This window comes from Chelonoidis abingdonii, chromosome 25 (genome assembly GCF_003597395.2).
Source record: "Chelonoidis abingdonii isolate Lonesome George chromosome 25, CheloAbing_2.0, whole genome shotgun sequence".
In the NCBI taxonomy this organism is placed as follows: domain Eukaryota; kingdom Metazoa; phylum Chordata; order Testudines; family Testudinidae; genus Chelonoidis; species Chelonoidis abingdonii.
In genome coordinates this window covers 6,775,378-6,797,290 of record NC_133793.1, presented here as the reverse complement: position 1 = coordinate 6,797,290, position 21,913 = coordinate 6,775,378, and the positions used below count along the sequence as shown (strand labels likewise).

At 44.7% G+C, this 21,913-nt stretch overlaps 2 protein-coding genes across 5 annotated transcripts in view; one reads left to right on the top strand and one right to left on the bottom strand.

Moving 5' to 3' along the window:
- Positions 1-28: 28 nt before the first annotated feature.
- On the top strand, positions 29-15,551 carry DCDC2B (doublecortin domain containing 2B). Of its 3 annotated transcripts, XM_032787808.2 has the most exons (13): positions 29-111; positions 1,022-2,548; positions 4,173-4,230; positions 5,052-5,128; positions 7,401-7,532; positions 8,104-8,250; positions 9,547-9,586; positions 10,798-10,866; positions 11,116-11,305; positions 12,593-12,696; positions 13,493-13,552; positions 14,859-15,291; positions 15,460-15,551. In XM_032787808.2, the coding sequence occupies exons 2-12, from the start codon at positions 2,271-2,273 to the stop codon at positions 14,934-14,936; spliced, it is 1,233 nt and encodes a 410-aa protein (XP_032643699.1). In that variant the 5' UTR covers positions 29-111; positions 1,022-2,270; the 3' UTR covers positions 14,937-15,291; positions 15,460-15,551. The 3 variants fall into 3 exon arrangements, with proteins under 3 accessions (XP_032643699.1, XP_032643700.1, XP_032643701.1); XM_032787809.2 differs by lacking the exon at positions 10,798-10,866; XM_032787810.2 differs by lacking the exons at positions 13,493-13,552; positions 14,859-15,291; positions 15,460-15,551 and adding an exon at positions 13,228-13,483.
- Positions 15,552-15,579: 28 nt separating this feature from the next.
- The window catches only part of TMEM234 (transmembrane protein 234), an 8,427-nt gene continuing 2,093 nt past the window's right edge, over positions 15,580-21,913 (bottom strand). The window contains exons 3-5 of one of the 2 annotated variants that reach the window (XM_032787819.2): positions 21,170-21,236; positions 20,505-20,597; positions 15,580-16,342 (exon numbers count right to left, since the gene is read on the bottom strand). In XM_032787819.2, coding sequence (XP_032643710.1) covers positions 16,260-16,342; positions 20,505-20,597; positions 21,170-21,236 — 243 coding nt within the window. In that variant the 3' untranslated portion in view covers positions 15,580-16,259. Of the gene's footprint in view, positions 16,343-17,086; positions 17,417-20,401; positions 20,598-21,169; positions 21,237-21,913 lie in introns of those variants that run through there. The other variant, XM_032787820.2, reaches the window with a different exon arrangement.

The window sequence follows — 21,913 nt, the reverse complement described above, 5'->3', positions numbered from 1 at the left end:
ATCCAGTGAAAAGTAAAGCAAGCCTAATCTCAGTTGTAGTGTCAAATGCTAGGGATGGGCAGAGGCTATTGCTTCAGGTGACAGGGTGTATGTTGAAGGAAAGCTTTCCAGGTGTTGTACTCAAAGTGCTATACGGGATCTTTTCAGGGAGGATAAGGCAAAACGCCACATTGATTAGTAATACAGGTTTAATTAACACTTTATCATATGCATATGATCTATTACAGTCATGCATTCACACACACACACACAGACACAAACACACTCCGTCTTGCTGTTGTTACCAACACGTTGCTCCCCTTAACTGCACTGGCCAGGTGAGTTAGATGGGGGAGGGGTGGAGCCGGGCTTCTGCCGATCCGGATCGATGCTCCTACGGTGACAAGACGAGACCCAGGGTCCTTCTGCAAGACACCTTGTATTTATAGCAGCTTTCCTCTTATGCAAATCCAGACCAGATTCAAAATCTGGGTCTGTGTCCGTTGGTCTTTGTGCTGCTTTTTTTCTGGGTGTTGTCCCAATGCTGCTCAAAGAGGGCGTTTTCTAAAGAAGGTGCTTGCTTCTAATCCCTGAGGTCGTCAATATGTCTGCTTTTCTTTATTGGGCCCACTTGACAAGTTGTATTGTCCTTTGCTCTGGCTTCCATTCCCTCTTCAACTGTTGTAGCTGTCTGGAGGTGGGTGTCTTCCAAGCCTCACTCATTCACACCTCATTCAGTCAATGGGGCAATTGATTACAGAGTGGGGGGGGGGGGGAGATCTTATTCTACTTTTAGCAAAAAGGCACATGTTTCTTTTACTTTAACTATACTGTCCTTAGGGGCTATAACATTTGATACAAAGTTTTCTACCAATTTTCTAATACAAAGTTGTATGAGAGAGGCACAATGCCAAGTCATATGAAATACAAAATCAAACAGTGAACAGAAGTTACAATGCAGGCAAGTGTAGTGAATGGTGAACAGAACTTACATTAATAAAGTGAACAATTAAAAACAATTTCATTTATCAGTTCTACACAGGTGTAACCAGTTCACAATGTAAATAAAGCTCTTGGGTGCATCCTTTAATGCATATGTCTTTCTGGCCAACTCACTTGACTCCATTTATTACAGACTAGCCCTGTAAACATAAGGAGGGGTACTTCAGAATTTGATGGGTCCAGCCAATGTAAACTTTGAAACTCTCTGGGCTGGATTCTGGTCCCATTGAAGGCTAATGAGCTACTAACTTGAGCAGGATGAAGGTTTGGCCCTCTGTGTTCAAGAACAGGAAAGGAGCTGTCACAGGCTGGTCTCATCACTTCACCCCCTCTGCAGAGATGGGGAAATCAGTAACTTTGGGAATCAGGCTGGTATCTTGAATCTATGCTCTCAGCAGTGGAATAGAGAGCGGGAGAAGACAGGGGTAAGTATAGCTTTGTTTGCACTGAAATATTTTTTTAATAGCTGGCATGCAAGTAAGAGGTGTTTGGCTTGAATTCCTCTGCAAACTGGTCTGCAGTAGTTCAAGCTTCCCCCTCCCAGTCCTGCTACCATCTTTCTACTGTAGGTACTTTTCAGGCTTCCCCCTTACTACAGGAAACCTGTGGCAGAGCAGGGAATTGAACCTGGGTCTCCCTGGTCATGGGCTAATATCCTAATCACTGGACTAGCCTTCCTCTCCTGTAGGCCAGCAGGTCAGTTCAGTCCCATAATCCGTTTTGATGATGGTAGCTATGGAGCTAATTAATGCAAATGCGGGGGGGGGTTGCTTTGTGATGCAGAGGATAGTCAACTAGGCACTGCATTGGCACCTGCCAAACTCTTATCACACAGACCACTGAGCAGTTATCAGAGAGTGACAACTTTTCAGACACCTCCACTCATTTGGATTTGAATCACCACTGCAGAGGTAATCAGCCCTGTCTGCTCTCCTGAGCCAGCCAGTCTCTTGATTTCGGAGCTGTGCTGGGCTGTGAGGGAGCTTTTGGTGCTGTTTATTGTGGTAGAGGAGAGGTACTGAGGAGCTGTTTGGTTCTCGGTTTGAGTGACTCAGCCTCCAGGCCGGCCCACAAAACTCCGTCCTCTTGCTAGGCCTGCAGCCGTGGAAACGGCAAGAGTCCCTTTTAGAACACAGCTCTGAGAAGGGAGAGGGAGCACAAAGGCAGCCAGCCAGTCAGCAAGGGCTTGTGCTTAGCACAAGGGTCCCTGGGGTTTTCCTCTTCCAGCCTTTGCCCTGCACTGATCGGCTTGCACCTCTCTGATCAGTGAGGTGGACGCGGCTCGAGGAATGAGCTCTAGCACAATAGCTCTGGCCCCTGTGGCCAAGAACGTGATGATCTATCGCAATGGAGACTCCTTCTTCCATGGAAGGAAGTTTGTGGTGAACCAGCGCCAGTTCCTGACCTTTGAAGCGTTTCTGAATGAGGTGACCAGCACAATCCATGCGTCTGTGGCTGTGAGGAACATCTACACCCCCAGGCAGGGCCACCGGGTCACTGAGCTGGAGGAGTTGCAGAATGGATGCCCATATGTGGCAGCTGGCTTTGAGCGGTTCAAAAGGCTAGAGTGAGTAGATTAAACTGTTAACTTCAATCTCGGGACTTAGATACCTATCCCCATGTGGCTATTGGGGAAGGAAGAGGTAACTGCAGGTGAAAACAGACAGCACTTCTGTGCGCGTTATGTTCTGTAGCAAGTCTGAGGCAGAATGTGGAAAGAAATTGGAGGCTGAGCGGGTAATGGGGGGTACGTGAGAAATTCAGGCAGTGTGTTTGATTTGCCATAAATATGGCTGACGGCGCTGAGCTTAGAGTCCCCCCCTTGTTTTGACTGACAGAGCCAGCTCACCAAGGAGCTCATTCCTGCTCTCATGCCGTGCCTCACTCACCATTAATAAGAACCAGTCTTTATCAAAAGAAAACCTTAGCGTAGCTAGTTGGATGTTAAATTCTTTTGTGCCACACAACTTGTCAGTAATCTTGGGTTTTACTTCTCATCAGATTATCCACCCTTAAAATTAATAGTGGGGAAGTTCAAAGGACTTTAAATAAGTTTAATATTCAGGATTTTAAAGGACATGCAACAATCAGCTGTGTGTTAGCCTGAAACTGGGAAGGACGAGATCTGTCCTTTTAATTGCTTCACTCATTGGAATCAGTTGTGAGTATTCCTAGATGTGCTGGAAGTGTAAATCAAGGTGATCTTTCACATTAGAGGAATACAAAAATATCTGCAGAGAAATGTATGTTCTGGCAGGGTGTTGGTATGTGCTGTGCAGTATTGTGTTGCGTTATACACAGCTCTGTGTTTAGGGAGCTCAGTGGGAGTTAGCTGGGGCTCTCTGCTGTGGGCTTCCATCACAAGTGTCCCTAGAAATGTCAGCTACTGATGAATCATCCTCATTCTACCAGGTTTCTTATGTTCTGCATGGAGCGGGCATTTCCAAATGCGTATTTGTTTTTTTAAATGTAGCCTAAAATATAGTGGGCCAGATTCATTCCTGGCATAACTCTTTTGGAATCAGTGAAGTTTCATGGGGGATGAATTGTACTCGGTAAGTAAATATTGTGGAGGAAACCGTCAAGCTGTACTTATTGAGCAACGCTGGCCAGTGCTTGGGAGTCTTGGTCAATGTCTCGCTCAAGGGATAAAACGTGATGTTCACCAAAACGTGAAGTTAGCATATGTGGTATCTGGAACTCCACCTGTTTGGCTGAGAATTGTTTCATTATAAGAGTTGTTGGTTAGTCTAGCCTTCTGGAGGGCAAATGAGAGAAGTCCAGAAGAAATGATGATTTCGTGCTGATACGCACTGGGAAGCAGAGAGTTTTATATACAATGGGAATGGCTGCAGCATGAATTTAGGCAACACTGTTCTTGACTTCTGCAAATATCTGTATGCCAATCAGCTGAGAAGTGACCAAACCAGTTAACATTGGTCCAGTTCTTTCCAATATTGCCTAAAGAAGTAAACACTAGACATAATCCTCTTGTGATTGTAACCAGTTAAAAACCAGCTAGAATTTTGTTGTTGTAGGCTGACCAGTCCACAGTTTCACGTCTATTCATGCTGATGAGACGTAGAATAAGGTATTAAGTTTATTATATACAAATGAAGTTCTCTCCAGGTTAGGATGATGGAGGTTAGAAGAGGTGTGTATTGATCATTTTCTTGCCTCCGTTTTTACAGCTATTTAAACCATGGAATGAAGCAGCTCAGTGGGAGCAGGAAAAAAAATGGCTTGCAGGTGAGTCCGTGGGGGAGACAAGTGGTTGCCTTGTTCAAAGAGCGAGCAGAATGTAAGGCTTGGTCAGGGATTAGGACACCTGCTTGCTGCTAGCAGAGAACTTTGTCAGGAATGACTTTCTACAAGGCCGATTGCATGTGTTTCTCTAACCACTCTCTGCATAGGGGTCGGGGGAGGCGGGTGGCAGTGTGAGATCTACCTGGGTATGTGACATTTTTCCCACCATGACTAATACAGTAGAGAAAGCAGTGCTCTCCTACCAGTCTCTTCAAAATGTTCACAGCTTGTAAATAAGTTTGTCAGAACAGCAGCTGGCTGCAGTGGAAATGGGCTGTGGGTGCACCCCCCACCCCACCCCCATTGAAACATTAATGGAACTGAGATTGTCAATTCTAAACTGTGCAGAGGAGGCAGTTGTGCAAAATGCAGAAGGCGCAGGAGTGAGGAAGCAGTGGGTGACAGGAATAATTGTGGCTGCCTAAGAATGCAGGCCCTGAAAGCGCTTTGGGAGTCAATGGGGACATTCCCTGTGTGACTGCCAGCAGAGCTCAGCCCTTTGTTTACATTCTGTCACCACCATTAGCACTTAGGCCTGTACACAGACTTAACCCTGGCAACCTTGGTATACACCTGGCCTTGCCAACCCATTTGTTGATGTGGAGGGTGGGGGTATGTGTAAAGAGGCTCTCCAGGACTTGCCTGAAAACAAGCCCCACCTAGCAGCAATGAGACCATGCAGCAAGTTGGGAAGTCCCATCTGGCAGGCCGCTCCTAAGCTCTGCATTTGAGTGACATTTGTGTGTGCTGAATCTGGCCTGTAGATCCGCCCCATGGTTCCCCAGAAGCTGAACTTGGCAGCACGATGGCAGAAGCACGTCCACCTGCCCTGCATTATACAGTGAGCGCCTTTTGACTTTGCTCTAAAGATTCCCTTGGGGAGCAGGAGGTCTGGGGAGGCTGGAGGCAGAGTCCTTGAGCTCAGGAACTGGGGGAAGCTGGCTTTGGAGGGGTGTATTCCTGCCCCAGTCCCTCCCAGAGCTAGTTGCTATTTCTATCTATGCCTCCTTCATTCAGATCAAGCTCCTCCCTGTCAGGACAGAGTCATTCTGTAGAAGTAAGGGACCCTTCCTCTTCAATGACCACCCTCTGTAGCTGGATATATTCTGGGCCCCTGCTCCTCTAGCCCTGGGTTAAATGAATCTTGCAGTTTTATGTGTGGATTGGTTTTCTATGAGCACAATCATTTCATCTTCTGAAACAGAACAAGCACGGAAAACCGCATTAGTACCAGAGTTTCCTGGGCTTCTAACTGATTGGACCAGATACTGATTTAGTGTAAATCCAGTGTAACCACATTGGCTTCAACTGGGTTAACTCTGAATTTACAACAGTGTAAACTGAGAGCACAGTTTGGTCCAATATACGAAGCACTGGCTGTGCATATGGATTATTACAGGCCAAGACCTCACTGTTAAGTTCTGAATCCAGTGTGCTGTGCCTTGGGATGATCTGTCTTGACTGGGAGGAAATTTGTGACATGCTAGCTGGAGATCACACTATCTGTACGTCTGACCTCAAGGGTCTGGCATTATAGGCCATCTCCAGTCCATTCAAAGGGTTCCTGCTGAGATAATAGTCTTTGTCTGTAGCTCTGACCACGTCACTCCTCGGTTTGGAATCTCTCCACTGACGTCATCTGTTTAAAGTTCAAGCCTCTTCTCATCTTTGAGGTTCTTCGCAACTCTGCCACTCTGTTTATCCGCTCTTGTCTCTTCTGCTTCGTCTGCCAGCGATGCCAACCTTTTTTATTGCTCCCCCCACAACCATCTCTGTGCTTCCTTCATGCTGCCCCTTGAGCTTGGCATGTTCTCCCCAGGCTGATCCATAAAGCCACCACCCTCCGATCCCTCCTCAAGGCTCACTTCTTCCATGGTGTCTACAATTAAAGCCCAGCTGATAATGGACAGAGGGAGGGGCTGTTGGCTATAATTGATATATATCTTTAAAAGAAAACTTTGACATGTGCACGTGTAAACATTGTCCATATTTTGATGGCCTCCCTTTCCTCCACACTTCATACATTGTCTGTTCCTAGAGGTAAAGGAGAGATAAGTACATGTGTTGCTCTCCTCTATCATTGCCTTGTTCATACTGCTCCTACGTTGTCTTCTGTTCCTGCCTCTTCATCTGTTGTTTTAGATCAGGGGTCTCAAACTCCCGCCCTGTGGGTCATCTGTAGCCTGAGAACCTCCCCAGTGTGGCCTGTGGGGCTCTAGCAGTTTTGGGGCTGGGTCTCTCCCTTGACCCCGCCTGCTGCCCCTGGGGGTTCCCTCTCCCCTGGGCAATTTACAATGGCCCAGGGCTCCCGGCCACCACCAGCAGTGCAGTGGAGTTGAGCAGCATCTGCCAGCTCACTCCACATGTCTGCTGGCCCTTCCCTGCGGCCTCCACGGTGCCTGGGGGCAGCAGCGTCTGGAGGACCCCTGGGCCACCCTGTCTTGGAGCCCCAGGTAAGCGCCACACCCTCTCCCCCTCCCTGCACCTCCCAGCCTCAAACTCCCTCCCAGAGCCTGCACCCCCACCCCATTCCCACAGAGCCCCTCCCGCCCCCAAACTCCCTCCCTGAGCCTGCAACCAGCACCCAAACTCAATCCCAGAGCCTGCACCCCAGACCTCCTCCCCCACCCAAACTTCCTCCCAGAGTCTGCACCTCAATCTCCTACCCCAGACCTCCTCCTCCACCCAAATTCCCTCTCCAAGCCTTAGGCAGGTGTGGGGCGGAGTTTGGGGGGGGGGCAGAGTTTTGGTAGGGTGGGTTCTGGGTGGCATGAGTGACATTATTGGCCCACTGGGAGGATTTAAGGACTGGCACTGGCTCTAAGATAAACTGAGTTTGAGACCCGTTAGATGATAAACTCTTTGGTGAAGGAACCATTTCATATATTTGTACAACACCAAGATCCAATCCCGGTTGGGACCCTTCGGCTCTATCACTACGCTCCCAATAATACTGAGCTGTTTAATCGTGTGGCTGTTGGAGAGCTAATGGCTTGGATGTGTGGAAAGTTCTAGAGGAGTTGGCTCTTTGTTCATGGGGGTTGGGGGGTACAGATACAGGGGGCTGGGAATACAGGCTCATCACACATTTTTTCTTGGCCCTTTTATTGAAGTGTTTTCCGGAATGGGGATTTGCTGAGCCCCCCTTTCCGACTGTTGCTCTCAAAGAGCACCCTGAAGGAGTGGGACACCATCCTGGGCCTGCTGACGGAGAAAGCCAACCTGCACAGTGGAGCTGTTCGAAAGTAGGTATCCACAAGAGGCACTACTGGCTTTTCCTTATGTCCATCTGGTCTATGCTGTGTCTTCTTACACTGTTTAACGCTTAGTGCAAGAGGACCGGGAGTCAGGACACCTGGGTTCTAATCCTGTTTCTGCCACTGATGTGCTGTTTGGCCCTGGTACTCAAGTTTTACCTTCTGTAAAATGGGACTAATACTTTCCTCTTGGGGGCTTGGTGAGAGTTAATGTTCATTATGCTCCAGTGAGAATAGCTATAAGCAAATCGTTGTCCTTATATTATGTCATATGGGTATGGGGGGAGGGGAATCTTACAGAACAAATATAGTTTACCCAGTAGATTAACTTATGCTGAAACACACTGGGGCACATTCACCACAGTCTAATAACTCCACTGACTTCAGCAGACCTTCACGAACAGTGAGCTTGGCCCATTCTCTGGCCTGTTTTCTATGTTCTGCTCCCATTTTCTTGATCACAGGGTGTACTTCCACCCAAGCAGGATCATTTGCTGCTCCTCCCTCGCCTGCCCCACTCCCATGCTTTTTCTAACCCCCTTGCCATCTTCTTCCATAGACTCTGCCAACTGGATGGAGTCCCGGTCTCCAGTGGCGAGGAGTTGGTGAACGGTGAATACTATGTGGCAGTCGGGGTGGAGAAGTACAAAAATCTGCCCTACTTTGAACTGCTGGTGCCTAAGAATTCTGGGCACCGGGCATTACGGTAGGTAGGCATGTACCTGTGGTCTAAAGATAAGCTTAAAAGTTTTATTTATGCATGGGAGTGAGGAGAGGGGAAATAAGGGAACAAATGACTAGTTCTTCCTGTAACTTAATAATCGCTCAAGCCCCTATTTTCAAAACTGTCTGACTTTTTGGATGCCCAGTTTGAGACACGCAGGGGCCTGAATTTTCAGAGCTGCTGAGTCACCTCAGCACTTAGGTGTCTCAAACTGGGCACCTAAAACTGGAGATGCTCAATGGAGATGAAAATGGTGGCTGGAACTAACCCAAAATCACTTTAAAAAGAAATGTCTCAATGTTGAGCCAGATTTCAGCAATGCTCTCCTGGTGTGATTGGAACCTGGCAAAGAGCACTTAAAGGTGTTCACCTGGAAAGACAGGGAGCCCTTCCACCCATCCCCTGGCAAAAGTGTGTTCGAACCTTGGAAACAACTTTAACAGCTTTTATTGAGTTTGCATATCAAGTTTCCCAACTTAAAATGGGAACATTTAAAGAAATCCATTTCTTTATTATTAGGATTCTGTTGTGAGAGTGTTTTGAGGCTTGGATTAAAATAATCTGAATTATGATAGAAAATGGGTTACAAAATTGTTTTGTTTTTTTTTTTAAAGCATTTTAGTGTCGGGCTGTTTTTAACATGTACAAACCACCCTATGAAATCCCTGTGCCCAGAACCAGAAAAAGTAGTAGCTTGGCTGAGTTTCCCAGTAGTCCTGTAGCAAGGGCCAAAGAGCAGTTGTCAGTTGGGAATAGCAGCAGATTTGGATGGTCTGGGATTGGCAGTGGGATAGATCCTTCCATCCCTAGGATGGTGCTTCAAATCTAGCCTAGGTCAGCAGTGACTAAGAACTTTTTTCTTTTAATCACCTGCTGGCTGTTTAGTGGCCTGTGTGCAATGAGTGGTGGGTATTGGCTCAGTTTAGAGTCAAACAGCTCTTCACAAGCATCACGAATTCTCATTTCTGTGGATCGTCTCCACAGAGCAGTACAGGATTGACTAGGTCCTGGAGACAGCTCCCTCATCAGGTTAGGGCTGAGGCACGTTGGAGGGGGAGCCTGCACTGATGCTACCTGCGCTCTGCCTGCTGTGAGAATAGAGATCTCCCGCGCTGTCAGTCCAGCACCTTTCACCAGCACTGCACTCGCTTGTGAATGTGGAAAAGGGAAAAAAAAATACCAGGGTGAATATTTGTGCATGCGCATCCCATGGATGCACACCCTGTCTCTGAATATGTTGGATCTCGACATGCTGAGGTTCGTTTTTTTGTGTTTCAGGAACCATCCAAACAACAGACGCAGGATCCACAATCAGGGGGTAAGTAGCTCAACCTGCGTAGGCTGGTACATTTACACTACAGACCAGCCATCAAGCTGGTTTAGATGTAAATTTGTACATAGTGGACGTGTAAATGGATGCAGCAGAAAAGCTGCCCCCAACACCGATTCTGATACAGTATCCTCTGGATGTGAGCAATGGGACCTGGCTGGAAATGCCCATCTTTGCTTTATTTCTCTCTGTTTAAAGCAGTAGCGGGGTTCTCTACAGCTGCCCTGTGAAGGCACCCTACTTGCCTGCTCTTTCTAGTATAATAACTGGCTGAGCTTGTGAGGCCTTTACATCAACTCGATGGCATTTTTCTGTTTGGATATTCCAGCCTAATAATACTGCTCATTTTAGCTCTGTGTTGGCTGGGTTTAAAATGTTGACAATCCTGAACAGGGAAGAGAAGGGGGGAGGGGGAGAGAAAGTGTGAGTAAGAATAAGAATGGTGGGGGAAATGGGTGGCCCTCACACAGGGGAAGAATGGGGTTGCACACAGAACCTCTGTTGGGGGCAGGGGGAGAATGAAAGGGTCTGATATGCGGGAGAAGTGGAGGGGGCTGCAGGGAGTCCCTGAAATAAAGGAGGATGGCAATGGGGAGAATGGAGGGATGCAAGGAGCGCCTGGTGTGTGCAGTACGCCCAGCCTACAGAAGCAACCAAGTATGCAGTCCCCTAGTAAGATTGTCAGTAGATCTTAGTGTTTTGCCATTGTGTATTATCTCCAACAGAAGCTGCTCCAGAGCAGGCCTTAAACATCCCCTTCTTTCTTAATTTTGGGACCTTGATGTTGACTTCTTCAGATCTTATTTTCTGATGGTCCTCATTGTGGCGTCCTTTCCTCTAGTATGCCAGTGCCCAGTAGTGACCAGCAGGAGACATTTGTGTAGCCAATGACCATCTGGTTCTCCCTTCTGTTGCACGGTGCCCCATAGCGCTGGCTTGAAAATTTGGGCTCGTGCCCTTCTTTTAGCCACTTCATGATCAGTAAAGGCGGCTGCTCTGAGAATCCATCTTGGAATGGACAGGAGAGAGTTCTTGTGCAAGTAGGAAGTGGTCGTACAGGGATCTCAGCTACAGGAGCTGGGTTCAGCTGGGCACTCCACTGAAAATGAACTGTCCCAACAAGTCCAGGCTGCCACGTCCTTTTCGAGAGGTGTCTGTCTTGTTACATTTGTTGAAACGTTTCCTGTTCTTGTTCTCAGTTTAGTAAAAGCTATGCCACCTCCCAGGATGGAGCTAGCGACTCTACCCTCATTGATCCACCTCAGCAGGTAATGAATATAGCAAACACTGGGTGTGACCCACTATAGTTAAGCTGCATAGTAGTTTGCATTAAAACCTTGTTTTCAGAACTGGTATCATATGGGATCCTGCCAGTCAGCTCTGAGGTGTGCTGGCGGGGCCATTCTGGGCAGATGGCCTTGTGTCTCTATAACTAATGCTGTAGAATCAGTCTCTCATTCTCACAAGCCCTAGGGTAAGAAACACACTAAGGAAATTATTGTGAATGTTAATTTCAGCCGGACTATCGCAGGGTGCAGTCCACAGGAGCCGCAGAGAAAGACAAGACTCCCGTTCTTTCTCCAGCAGTGCACAGACAAGCAGGGAAATATCCACGCAAAGAGGAAGAGTCTGTTTTCCACGCTAAGCCTGTCCGTGCAGGGCAAAACAGGACAAATAGCAGGAACATGCAACACTGGCCTGACCAAGGTAAAGAATGTCACTAGGGATGTTTAGGAATGACAGGGAATGGCCTTAATATGATGCTAAGGGAGCAGTTTAACTCCGAGGTGCTAAAGGGGAACAGTCGCTAGTGCATCTCCTAACTGCCGTTGTAATTCCATTCCTTCCTCTCCTCAACAAACACTCCATCAATGAAACTTTCTTGAGACCTGAGTCGCCGTGAAGCTGAGATACTGAACTCTGTCTGGAGTTGCCTGGAGCTGCACCCCATTATATTTGTTGGGGCAATAATTAAAGAGCATAAAAGGTGAAAAGCAAATATGTGTCTGAACGCCCAGCAGCAACCCAGGGAAGGAACTGTGGTGGATGTGCAGCTGCTCTGCAATAACTTATGAATCCTGGATGTTTACTGTGTGACTATATTGGTTTAGTTTAATAGGGGGCTGCAAGGAAAACAAGCAGGAAGGAAACACAGTGGTTCAAGATAAGACATCAGGCCCCCTTAGGAAACACGTGAGGTGTGTTAAGAGACAAAGCCAGGATGGGAAAAGGCTGGGAATTATAGATCAAAAGCACTATAGGAGTTTAAAAAGGAACTCTCTCTTTCTCTCTCAGGTGTGGGAGGAGTTGTTGGGGAGCTGTTTGGGGAAACCAGACTGACATAGACTCCTCTGTGGTGTCAGGAGTAGTTAGGCCTGCTTCAGTTACCGTCAGGGGATGGTAAACGTGTAGGTAAGATAGATTGATGTCTTAAAATCATTTTTCTCTAAGTGTTTTGTTCCTCCTGTTAAACAATACTTTGGCTTAAGAAGCCTGTATGATGACTCTATTCACCATTGGTCACAGGCTCCCAAAAGGAAGAACCACAGGTACCAAACCCAGTTGGACCTGCTGGGTAACCATGGTCAGTGCCCACGCCTGGTCTAAGAGTGGGAGAAATGTATGATTCCACCCCAGGAGAGATGAAGGCGTAAGGTCTAACAGGGCAGGAGGGGTAGTCTGGGAGACAGAGAGAGGGGACAGAGGTAACTGTGTCAGGAACACTTTTTAAATGAGATTTTTTTTTTTTTAACGTGCCAGCATCTCCGTAAAGAATCGACTCAATGTTCTTAATCTGATTTGCGGTATAAAATCAAGCTCTAAACGTGGTTAACAGCTTATTAATGTTATTTCCTCGGTGCCAGCAACATGGCAGGTGGTGATGAAAGGCCCCCAGGGACACTAGACTGGACCTAGCCATTCCTATAGCTTAAGCTGCATTAAGTTACAGCTAGTGTCTGGGATACCCTTTTAAGATCTCTCTTCTCCTCACAGAAGAGGGAAGTGTCTATAAAGTGAAAGACCTGAGAAAGGAGCTGCGAGGTGCCCGGGAAGTAGTGGAGGATGAATACACAAAGATGGAGCTACCTATTGATCAGGTATGAGGTGTAACTCTCTCTGGTAAATTACTAAAAGGCTTTTTCTCTCCTGCATTACTAACTGTCCAGGAGTTCAGGCTGCTGCTGTGAGAGACAAGTAGTTCCCACTGGGGTCCATGGGAGTTATTTGTATCTTGCAGCAGGAGAACTTGGCCCCAGGAGACAAGCCTTCCAAGGAAACTGTCTCATCAAAACTTTTCTTAAATATTGAGAAATGAAATCCCATAGAGCTATCGGAGGCTCCTCTCTGCAATACAAACAATGTAACAGTAAATGCTGGAATCTGAGAATGTGTTTGATGACTCAATAGTCTAGCAGTGTCCTAAGTAGCTTCTTCAGTTTTATTACTCCTTTTAAATCAAATTCTCGTCTTTGCTATTTTGTTGGTGCCACCACAGTTTCCTTCTTCAGAATCTGTGAAAGTGGAAATAACCACAGGGGAGGATTGGATGCATTTCCTGGAGATGGCTAGAGTCCTGCAAATCTGTTTTTTGTGGATCGGATGCGGATACAAATTTTGCATCCGTGCAGAGCTCTAAATACAGGATCTCAAAGGCAGAGAATCAGCTGTCTGCAGCTCATAGCCTATGAGACTGCTTCCCCACCTTCCAGATCCTATATTCTTCATTCTTGTGGATGAGGATCCGATGTGGATCCACATTTTTGTATCAGCACAGGACTCTAGAGATGGCCTTTCTACAGGGCTGTAAGATTCATACAGTTCTCCAAGAGAATGGAGACTTGGAGATAAGATAGGTTTCCCCTGATTTTTGTCCTTATTTTCTCCCTTCTCCAGAGAGCTGCAGAGACTGTGGAAGAAATTATACCAAAAAACAAAATGACTTCTCATAGCAAGGTATTGCTAAACAGTCCAGTATACTTGTAAAGTATGTGTGTGTTAGAGTGTGAAAGTAAGCAAGTTAAGATTAGGTATCTAAGACACAACTGGCTTTAATTTAACAGGAAGGTACTCAGTACAAATTCTTAGACTGACACAAATTTGCTATCCCCTAATTTGTGACTTTATAAAACAACTGATACAATAAACTCTGAAAATGAAAATAACTGCACACAATATCAAGGAAATGCTATGCCACTTACTGTGTGATAGTGTCTCACCTTGTGTAACTGTAGTTGTGGTTAAAAACTTCACTGTAAAAACCTTTTTTATCAGAGGCTTAGATTCTGAATGTTTAAAAAGATTGACAGATGAATCTTGGCATCCTCCAAGGGTGGATGTTTGGCCTCTGCTGCTGAATGTCACCACCTGCAGCTGCCCTAATCTTTAATACTATAATGCAGCCTGTTAAGACTACTGGGATTCTGATGGTACAGTGCATGCTGGGACCAGGTTTGTGCAGGTTGCACCTCTATTAAATATAGAGGCAGAAGTATTTTTATTTCATATAAATTAGGCATTGCCAGTGGTGCTTTTAGATGTGCAAAGTATGGATGCGTGTGGAACACACAGAATCAGCTGTTCAACACATTTATAACCAATCTCTTCAATCACTAAACAGCGACAGTCTGAAACTTTTTTCTTTTGCAATGAAAAATCCCAGTTTTGTGGGAGGTTTTTAAAGGTGCCTGCTCCTTGGGGCAGTAACTTTTTTCTTATACCAGTTTTCGTAAGCATTTGTAGAGGTAATGCATTTCGTCCCATTGCATATGTTATGGGACAGCTCCTGTTTCCCTTTTAAGATCAAAGGTAAAATTCCGACTTAAATCTGAGCAGTTTGTAGCTAAAGTCAGAATTACCTAATGGAGCACTCTGCCCTCTGGGGTGAATTTTGGATCCGTATATTCTGTATTTACTTCAGAGGATGGGGCAGCATTTCTTTGTCCACAAAGAGTACCCTGCTGTCTCCTGCAAATGCTGATGTTGTAGTTGGTCTTTCATCCACAGACCTCAAATTGCTATACAAAAACTTATTATTTGAGCCACATAGCCTTCCAGTGCTGTAGGCAAGAATCACTAGGCCTATTTTAAAGATGTTTAGACTGAGGCACACAGAAGTCCGCAGTCATATAGCAAGGCCATGGCATAGCTGGGAACAGTACCCAGAAATTCTTAATGCCAGACCCTGGCTGTAACCACTATATAACACCACGTTTGTTACATTAAAAGTCACTTGTATTGTTTTGTCTTTAAATGGGACAAGGTTGAGAGCACTGACAAATCGTGGAAGGCCTTGACAACGCGAAATTACACCAGTGACTCAGAGAAGGAAGAGAACTGAAAGAGCCATTTCTCTGACAGTGTGAAGCTCTGAAGAGTTTATGAAGTGACTGTGATGAAATGGAGACCAAGTTAGCTTTACTCTCTGTGCAGTGGTGGATAACATAAGCACCTTGATCAAATCCAAGGACTTTTAAAAATGCTTGTTTTAAACCATACGAATGCCTTCATTATCTGGGCTTTGTATAGCAGGCTTCAGGTGCACAATGAATCAGATAAATTCATAATATATTTTTAAAAATATAAATTTAATATAAACCCTTTTTTCTTCCTTTCTCGGGGAAGGTGCTTGGGGAGGAAGATGAGAAATGTCTGGGCCTACATTTTTTAAATTTCAACAGTCAAGGAGCTGGTTTGTATCTGAAATGGGGGGAAGGAAATAATTTTTACTGTATAGAATAAGTTTTACTCTTCCATGAAAGGGGAGTCCTTCCAAACACTTCTGCAGCTGAGAGACTAGCTGGGTTCTCAGTTAAGTAGTAAGTCTCAATCCAGGCGGGACATTGGCTCAGAACAGTTGGTAGTAATTTATTATCCAGTAAGTGCTGAATAAGACAAGTTAAGGATAGTCCCTGCTCTGAAGAGCTTACAGTCTAAGAAGCACACACGGAAGAAAAGACATTCTGGAAAAACTGAGGAGGAGATAAGTATAAACCATTTAGTTTATTCAGCTTTGTGGTCTAGAAATACTGTGATGTAGCAATTAGAGTATAGGTGGGAGTCTTAGTGTGGTAGCTACCTCTGTAAATAAGCTTGGTGAACCATTTTCTGCTGTCCTGTGTCAAATATTCCCCTGATATGAAGTGTTTGGTTTTTTTAGATTTTAAAATGTTCTATCTAGTGATGAGATGACCCTTCAACTCTGCAACCTGGTTGTTTACATTTTTTTTTTACATAGTAAACTCTGGTTCCAAATCCGTCGTTGTGTGGGTGGGAATGTCAACATGTCCATCATGGGGCTGTACACTAAATGGAGATTACACCGTGGACTCCAGCAGTGTGGAACTCTGAGACCTAGAAAGGAGGTCAGAGGAGGATCGGGACACTCATTTTTTTGCATAGGGTTCTGTACCTCAATTAAGTATTGGGGGTTCAAACTCCAAATATTTGAGGCTTAGTGCCCCAAAACAAGACCTCAACCTTGAAAAGGCAAAGAGACTCCAACAACTGTTTTCAGAAATCTTCTTCTTTAGGTACCAAAATTCACCATTCCACGTTGCCTTGGCTCTAGCCCACACCGCTGGTGGCTGATTTGGGTCCAGAGCGGCAGGGGTACCCATCCCCAAACAGTGGCATTATCTTCTGCACATCCTTTCTTCCACTCTCACAGTGTTTCTCGCTCGTTCACGGAACCAGCTATACATAGAGCAACTCCCAAGATAGTAAGCAGCATTCCTACCACGGCTCCTAAGGAGACAGGACATACAAAAATGGGAGGAATCATGAGCACTCACCACTAATCAGTTAGGCCTTGTCCTCTATTCAGATGCTACAGTGATGATGTGGTCTGACTAGCTAGATAGAGAGGATCAGAAACATGCTAGTTCCAGATGAATTTCAGCAGCATTGTTAATAGCAGGTTCTAAGACACTTTTCCTCATATCTGTGCAGAGATTTATTTTTTTAAACTATTAACTATATTATAAAACTACTACGGACAGCATAGCTCTAGAGCATAGTTCTTAGGAAAATAGTCCTTGTTTGCTCTAGTCAGGGAAACCTTGATAACGCTGTGCTAACAATAGCTGTGTTTAAAGACAAATGTAGCTATTAGCATGGGCCTATGGAGCTGGACTTCATCCCAATCAGTTACAAACAATCTCAGCCTTGCAGCCATTTTATGAAATTATCTAGCGTCACACAGTGGACTGAGGGAGGGGATGAGGAAGAAGAATCTTCATTGATATTTTAGGTTTTTATAGAACATCTTTCTGGCCTAGAGGGGTGTTCACCAGTTCTGTTCTGCTCACGTCTTTATTGTGTAAAGGCCCGAACCTGAGGTATGCGTACCCTTAACTCCCATTGACTTGAAGTGTACAGGATGGCTCTAAATCTACAGATTTCACCCTCTCTCAATGATAATCTTAGAAAGCTGAATAAGCTGCTGTTAGAACAAAATGCCATCATGCTTTCAATTTGCTTGGTTTCTTCCCTCCCCTAAAGCCCTCACAGGACAACATTCTTGCCTTCTGCAGCTTCCTCACCATGTAGCTCCTTAATGTAAAAATATTAAGTTACTACTAGCAGAGTAGAGTTGTCCAAAACCTAGTTTCAAATCCCTCAGTGAGACAACAGCAACTGATGATCTCACACAGACTAGTGCTATCTTATATCCATCCATGAGAAGGTAGGATTAACCAGATCATCACTCTGTGCACACCTAGGGAAGGGGGCCTCAATAAATCCATCCCCAACTATGATAAGATGAACTATTTAACTAACCACACATCTTGCCCCTAGAATTACATGATCTAGCTAGACCTCTGTCATAAGTAGATAGGTAAGGTAAGGGTTAAGTTTCTTTTACCTGGAAAGGGTAACTAAACACCTGACCAGAGGACCAATCAGAGAACTGGATTGGTTAAAGTCAGGGGCGGGAATTTGTATACTCGGGGTCTTTCTTGTTTTCTCGGCTGTGAGTAAACATGGTTTCCTCCTAACTCCATCTTATCTTAAAGTTTCTTCTAAACATCTGTAAGTACAAAGGAAAACAAAGTAATTCGGCTATGATAAGCTTTGTGTTGTATTCACATGTATGTTGATTTGTTGGACTGGTTTAATTGGGCTATCTTTTAAATCAGACTGTTTCTTCATATTTTCTGATAAGCAAGAGCCTGTATTGAGTTTCTTAATGCAAGATTATTGTTTTATATTTTCTTTCCTTTTTTTCTATAAAGTTTTCTTTTTAAACCTTGTGGCAGTTTCTTTTCCTAGTGAGGCAGAGGGGGGAGGGAAAAGCCCAAACTCTGTGTCTCGCCTTCCTAATTGTCCCAGGGTGGGAAAGGCTACAGGACAAAAGGAGGGGGAATATCTTGTGTGAGCTGACTAGGTGAGTGCCTAGCCTCGGGGAAGCTAGATTGCTTCTCCGGTTGTACTCAAGGAGTGAAGCATAGCATTGCACCGGCTAACCCAGGAAAGGGGGGGAAGCTGGGAGAGGAGGGAGAGAGAGATCCAGGGTTCTGGGTCTTGGGGGTCCCCCAGGGGAAAGTTGGGGTGACTCGGGGGGCATTGTCCATCCCAAACAGTGGCTTATCTTCTGCACATCCTTTCTTCCACTCTCACAGTGGTTTCGCTCGTTCACGGGATACCAGTATACCATAGAGCAACTCCCAAAGATAGAAGGCAGCATTCTACCACGGCTCCTAAGGAGACAGGACAATACAAAAATGGGAGGAATCATGAGCACACTCCACAACTAATCAGTTAGGCCTTGTCCTCTTTCAGATGCTTACAGTGGTGATGATGTGGTCTGACTAGCGTAGATAGAGAGGATCAGAAAATGCTGTCCAGATGAATTCAGCAGTCATTGTTAATAGCAGGTCTAAGAACACTTTTCCTCATATCTGTGCAGAGATTTCTTTTTTTCACCAACTATTATCTATATTATAAAACTACTACGGACAGATAGCTTAGAGCATAGTTCTTTAGGAAAATAGTCCTGTTTGCTCTAGTCGGGAAACTTGATAACGCGTGCTAACAATGCTGTGTTTAAAGACAATGTAGCTTTAGCAGGGCCTATGGGCTTGGCATTGCATCCCAATCACGTTACAAACAATCTCAGCCTTGCAGCCATTTTATGAAATTAATCTAGCGTCACAATGGATTGAGGGAGGGGATAGAAGAAGAATCTTCATGATATTGGTTTTACTAGAAATCTTTCTGGACCTAGAGGGGTGTTTCACCAGTTCTGGTTCTGCTCACTCTTTATTGTGTAAAGGCCCGAACCTGAGGTATGCGTACCTTAAACTCCCATTGACTTGAGTGTAGGATGGCTCTAAATCTTACAGATCCCCTCTCTCCAATATAATCTTAGAAAGCTAATAAGCTGCTGTTCAAGAACAAAATGCCATCATGCTTTCAATTTTGCTTGGGTTTCTTCCCTCCCCTAAAGCCCCACAGGACAACATTCTTGCCTCTGCAGCTTCCTCACCATGTAGCTCCTTAATGGTAAAAATTTAATTACTACTGCAAAGTAGAGTTGTCCAAAACCTAGTTTCAAATCCTCAGTGAGACAACAGCAACTGTCGTCTTCACACAGACTAGTGCTATTCTTATATCCACCATGAGAAAGGTGGATTAAAGCAGATTCATCACTCTGTGCACACCTAGGGAAGGGGCCTCAATAAATCCACCCAACTATGAATAAGCAATGAACTATTTAACTAACCACACATCTTGCCCTGAATTACATGATCTATCTAGATCCTTGTCATAAGTAGTAGGTCAAGGTAAGGGTTAAGTCTTTTACCTGGATAAGGGTAACTAAACACCTGACCAGAGGACCAATCAGAGAACTGGATTGGTATAAGTCAGGGGCGGGATTTGTCATACTCGGGGTCTGTTTCTTGTTTTCTCGGCTGTGAGTAAAACAAGGTTTCTCTCCTAACTCCTTCTTATTCCATATTATGACCAAAAGTCTGGAAGTCAAAGGAAAACAAATGATTCGGCTATGAGGAGCTTTGTGTTGTATTTACAGATGTTGACTTGCTGGGTCTTTTGTTGTTCCTCGGCTGTGAGGAAGCAAGCTTAACCTTACTGATTCCAACTTCTGGTCTCAGTTCTACTAAGGGGCAGTGAGTACAAACGAGCACAAAGTAAAATCGGCGTCATGATATGCTTTGCTTCTGTACTTTACTGTGGTGTGATTGTCTGGTCTAATTTAAATGCTATTTTTAAATTAAACTGGATTATTCACAGATTTTCTAAGTAGGAGCCTGTATAAATGTTTATGCATAATCATTAGTCTGTATTGTCTCTTTTTCCTATATAAAGTTTCTTTTTCAAAACTTGTGAAGTTTTCTTTTTCTAGTAAGGCAGAGAAATGAAACTTCTGTATTCAGGTACTGTCTCCCTCACGGGAAGGCAGCACGGGGAAAGGCAAAGCCAAGCTGTTGGTATTTTGCAATCCTCAATTGTCCTGAGGGTAGAGAACGTTTATCTCTTGGAAGCAGACCAGAACCGGTTTCTTGATACTACGCGGCTAGAACCAAGAGCAAGCCTGGGGGAGGAGGGGAGGGGTTTTCTCCCCCTGCTTTTAGCAATCCAAGGGATTTGGATCTGGTGTCCCACCAAGGGAGGGTTGGGGACACCAAAGAGGGCAGAGAGGAAAGGGGGGATCAGGCCCTATCAATTCCTGATCTGGTGGCAGCCTATCAGATCTAAGATGGAGATTAAGCTTAGAGAACTTCATGCGAGTACCTTATATTTGAACTCTAATGTTCAAATTGAGGATTAATACTTGACAACCTCACACCAAACAATGGTAATCTAGATGTTCAAGGTGTGGTGCTGAATGCCAAGCTGTGTGCAGAGCACATCTGTAAAAGCATTGCACTGAAGTCTGACTTACTTTTACCACCAATGTCCTCCCCAAGAATCTTCCCAGTTACAACTGTGACTATCAAAGCCAGAGAGTTACAGAGAGGCACCGCCAGGGACAGGTCTGAAATTGAACAGGGAATGTTGACATGGTCAGTTAAACACAGTTTAAAAACTAAATCTTGTAAAAATCACTTTCTGATCACCAATGCAAAACTGCCCTATCCTGTTATGTGTAGGCTTGGAAGGCTTAGATTCGTGTTGGTAAACATTGATTTCATGGTACACACAAACCAACAAAAATTATTTACAGATAGGCAGAGGGAGAAAAATGCTGCTTGAGAACTTATATTTTAAGGAAATTTACTTTGTATATTTTAACATATGATGTGACCATTTGTGTGTTAATGATTATAAATATTTAATTTTTTTGCATCTCAATGGCTGTCATTAAATAATGGCCGTCTCCCCCCCCCCCATAATTTCTTGCAACTTTGAAAATGTAAATTGATAAAAATAGAAAAAAATTGTAATAAAAACATTGTGTGTTGTTTTTTTTTTAAATTTTGACATATTCTACCAAGCCTCGATTTGTGTAACTGATTTCTTGGCTGGGCCAGAGAACTTCTCAAGGATGAAATTGTCTATCTAGCCCCAGCTATCCCACTACACTGAAACATAATAGCAAGGACTAACCTGTGGATGCCAATGTGAGATAGTAGATTATTGATCCACACTGGTTAAACAGAAATGGCACCATGCACTACAAGGAAAACACAACATATTCAGTCACTGCACATGAAACAATAATATACACAGCATGAATATTCTGTGAGGACATGAAGCTAGTTAGAGCGGGGGATTACGAGCCAAGACTCATTTGTTCTGTTCCTCACTCTAAAAGGAATTGTGGTCTAGCAGTTAAATCACAGGGCTCTGTTTATGGTTGTGCCACTGACTCCTTGTGTGAATTTGAGTCAGTCATGTAACGTCTCAGTTTCTTAGTCAGTAAAAGGGAGAGAACACTTATTTCACAGAAATAATATGAGGCTTAATTAACTAATGCAGGGGTAGGCAACCTATGGCACGCGTGCCGAAAGCGGCACTCACGCTGCCTGGGTCCTGGCCACTGGTCCAGGGGGGCTCTGCATTTTAATTTAATTTTAAATAAAGCTTCTTAAACATTTTAAAAATCTTATTTACTTTACATACAACAATAGTTTAATTATATATTATAGACTTATAGAAAGAGACCTTCTAAAAATGTTAAAATGTGTTACCGGCACGCGAAACCTTAAATTAGAGTGAATAAATGAAGACTCGGCACAGCACTTCTGAAAGGTTGCCGACCCCTGAACTAATGTGTGTAAAGTGCTTTGAAATCCTCTTGGGAAAAGTGGTACCATATGCAAGCTAAATGGAATATCACAAAGGATAAAA

Coding starts and splice junctions, on each gene's coding strand:
- DCDC2B (XM_032787808.2), top strand. CDS start 2,271: ATGAGCTCTAGCACAATAGCTCTGGCCCCTGTGGCCAAGAACGTGATG. Junction 8,251..9,546: donor TCTGGGCACCGGGCATTACG/GTAGGTAGGCAT, acceptor TTTGTGTTTCAG/GAACCATCCAAACAACAGAC. Junction 12,697..13,492: donor TGGAGCTACCTATTGATCAG/GTATGAGGTGTA, acceptor TCCCTTCTCCAG/AGAGCTGCAGAGACTGTGGA.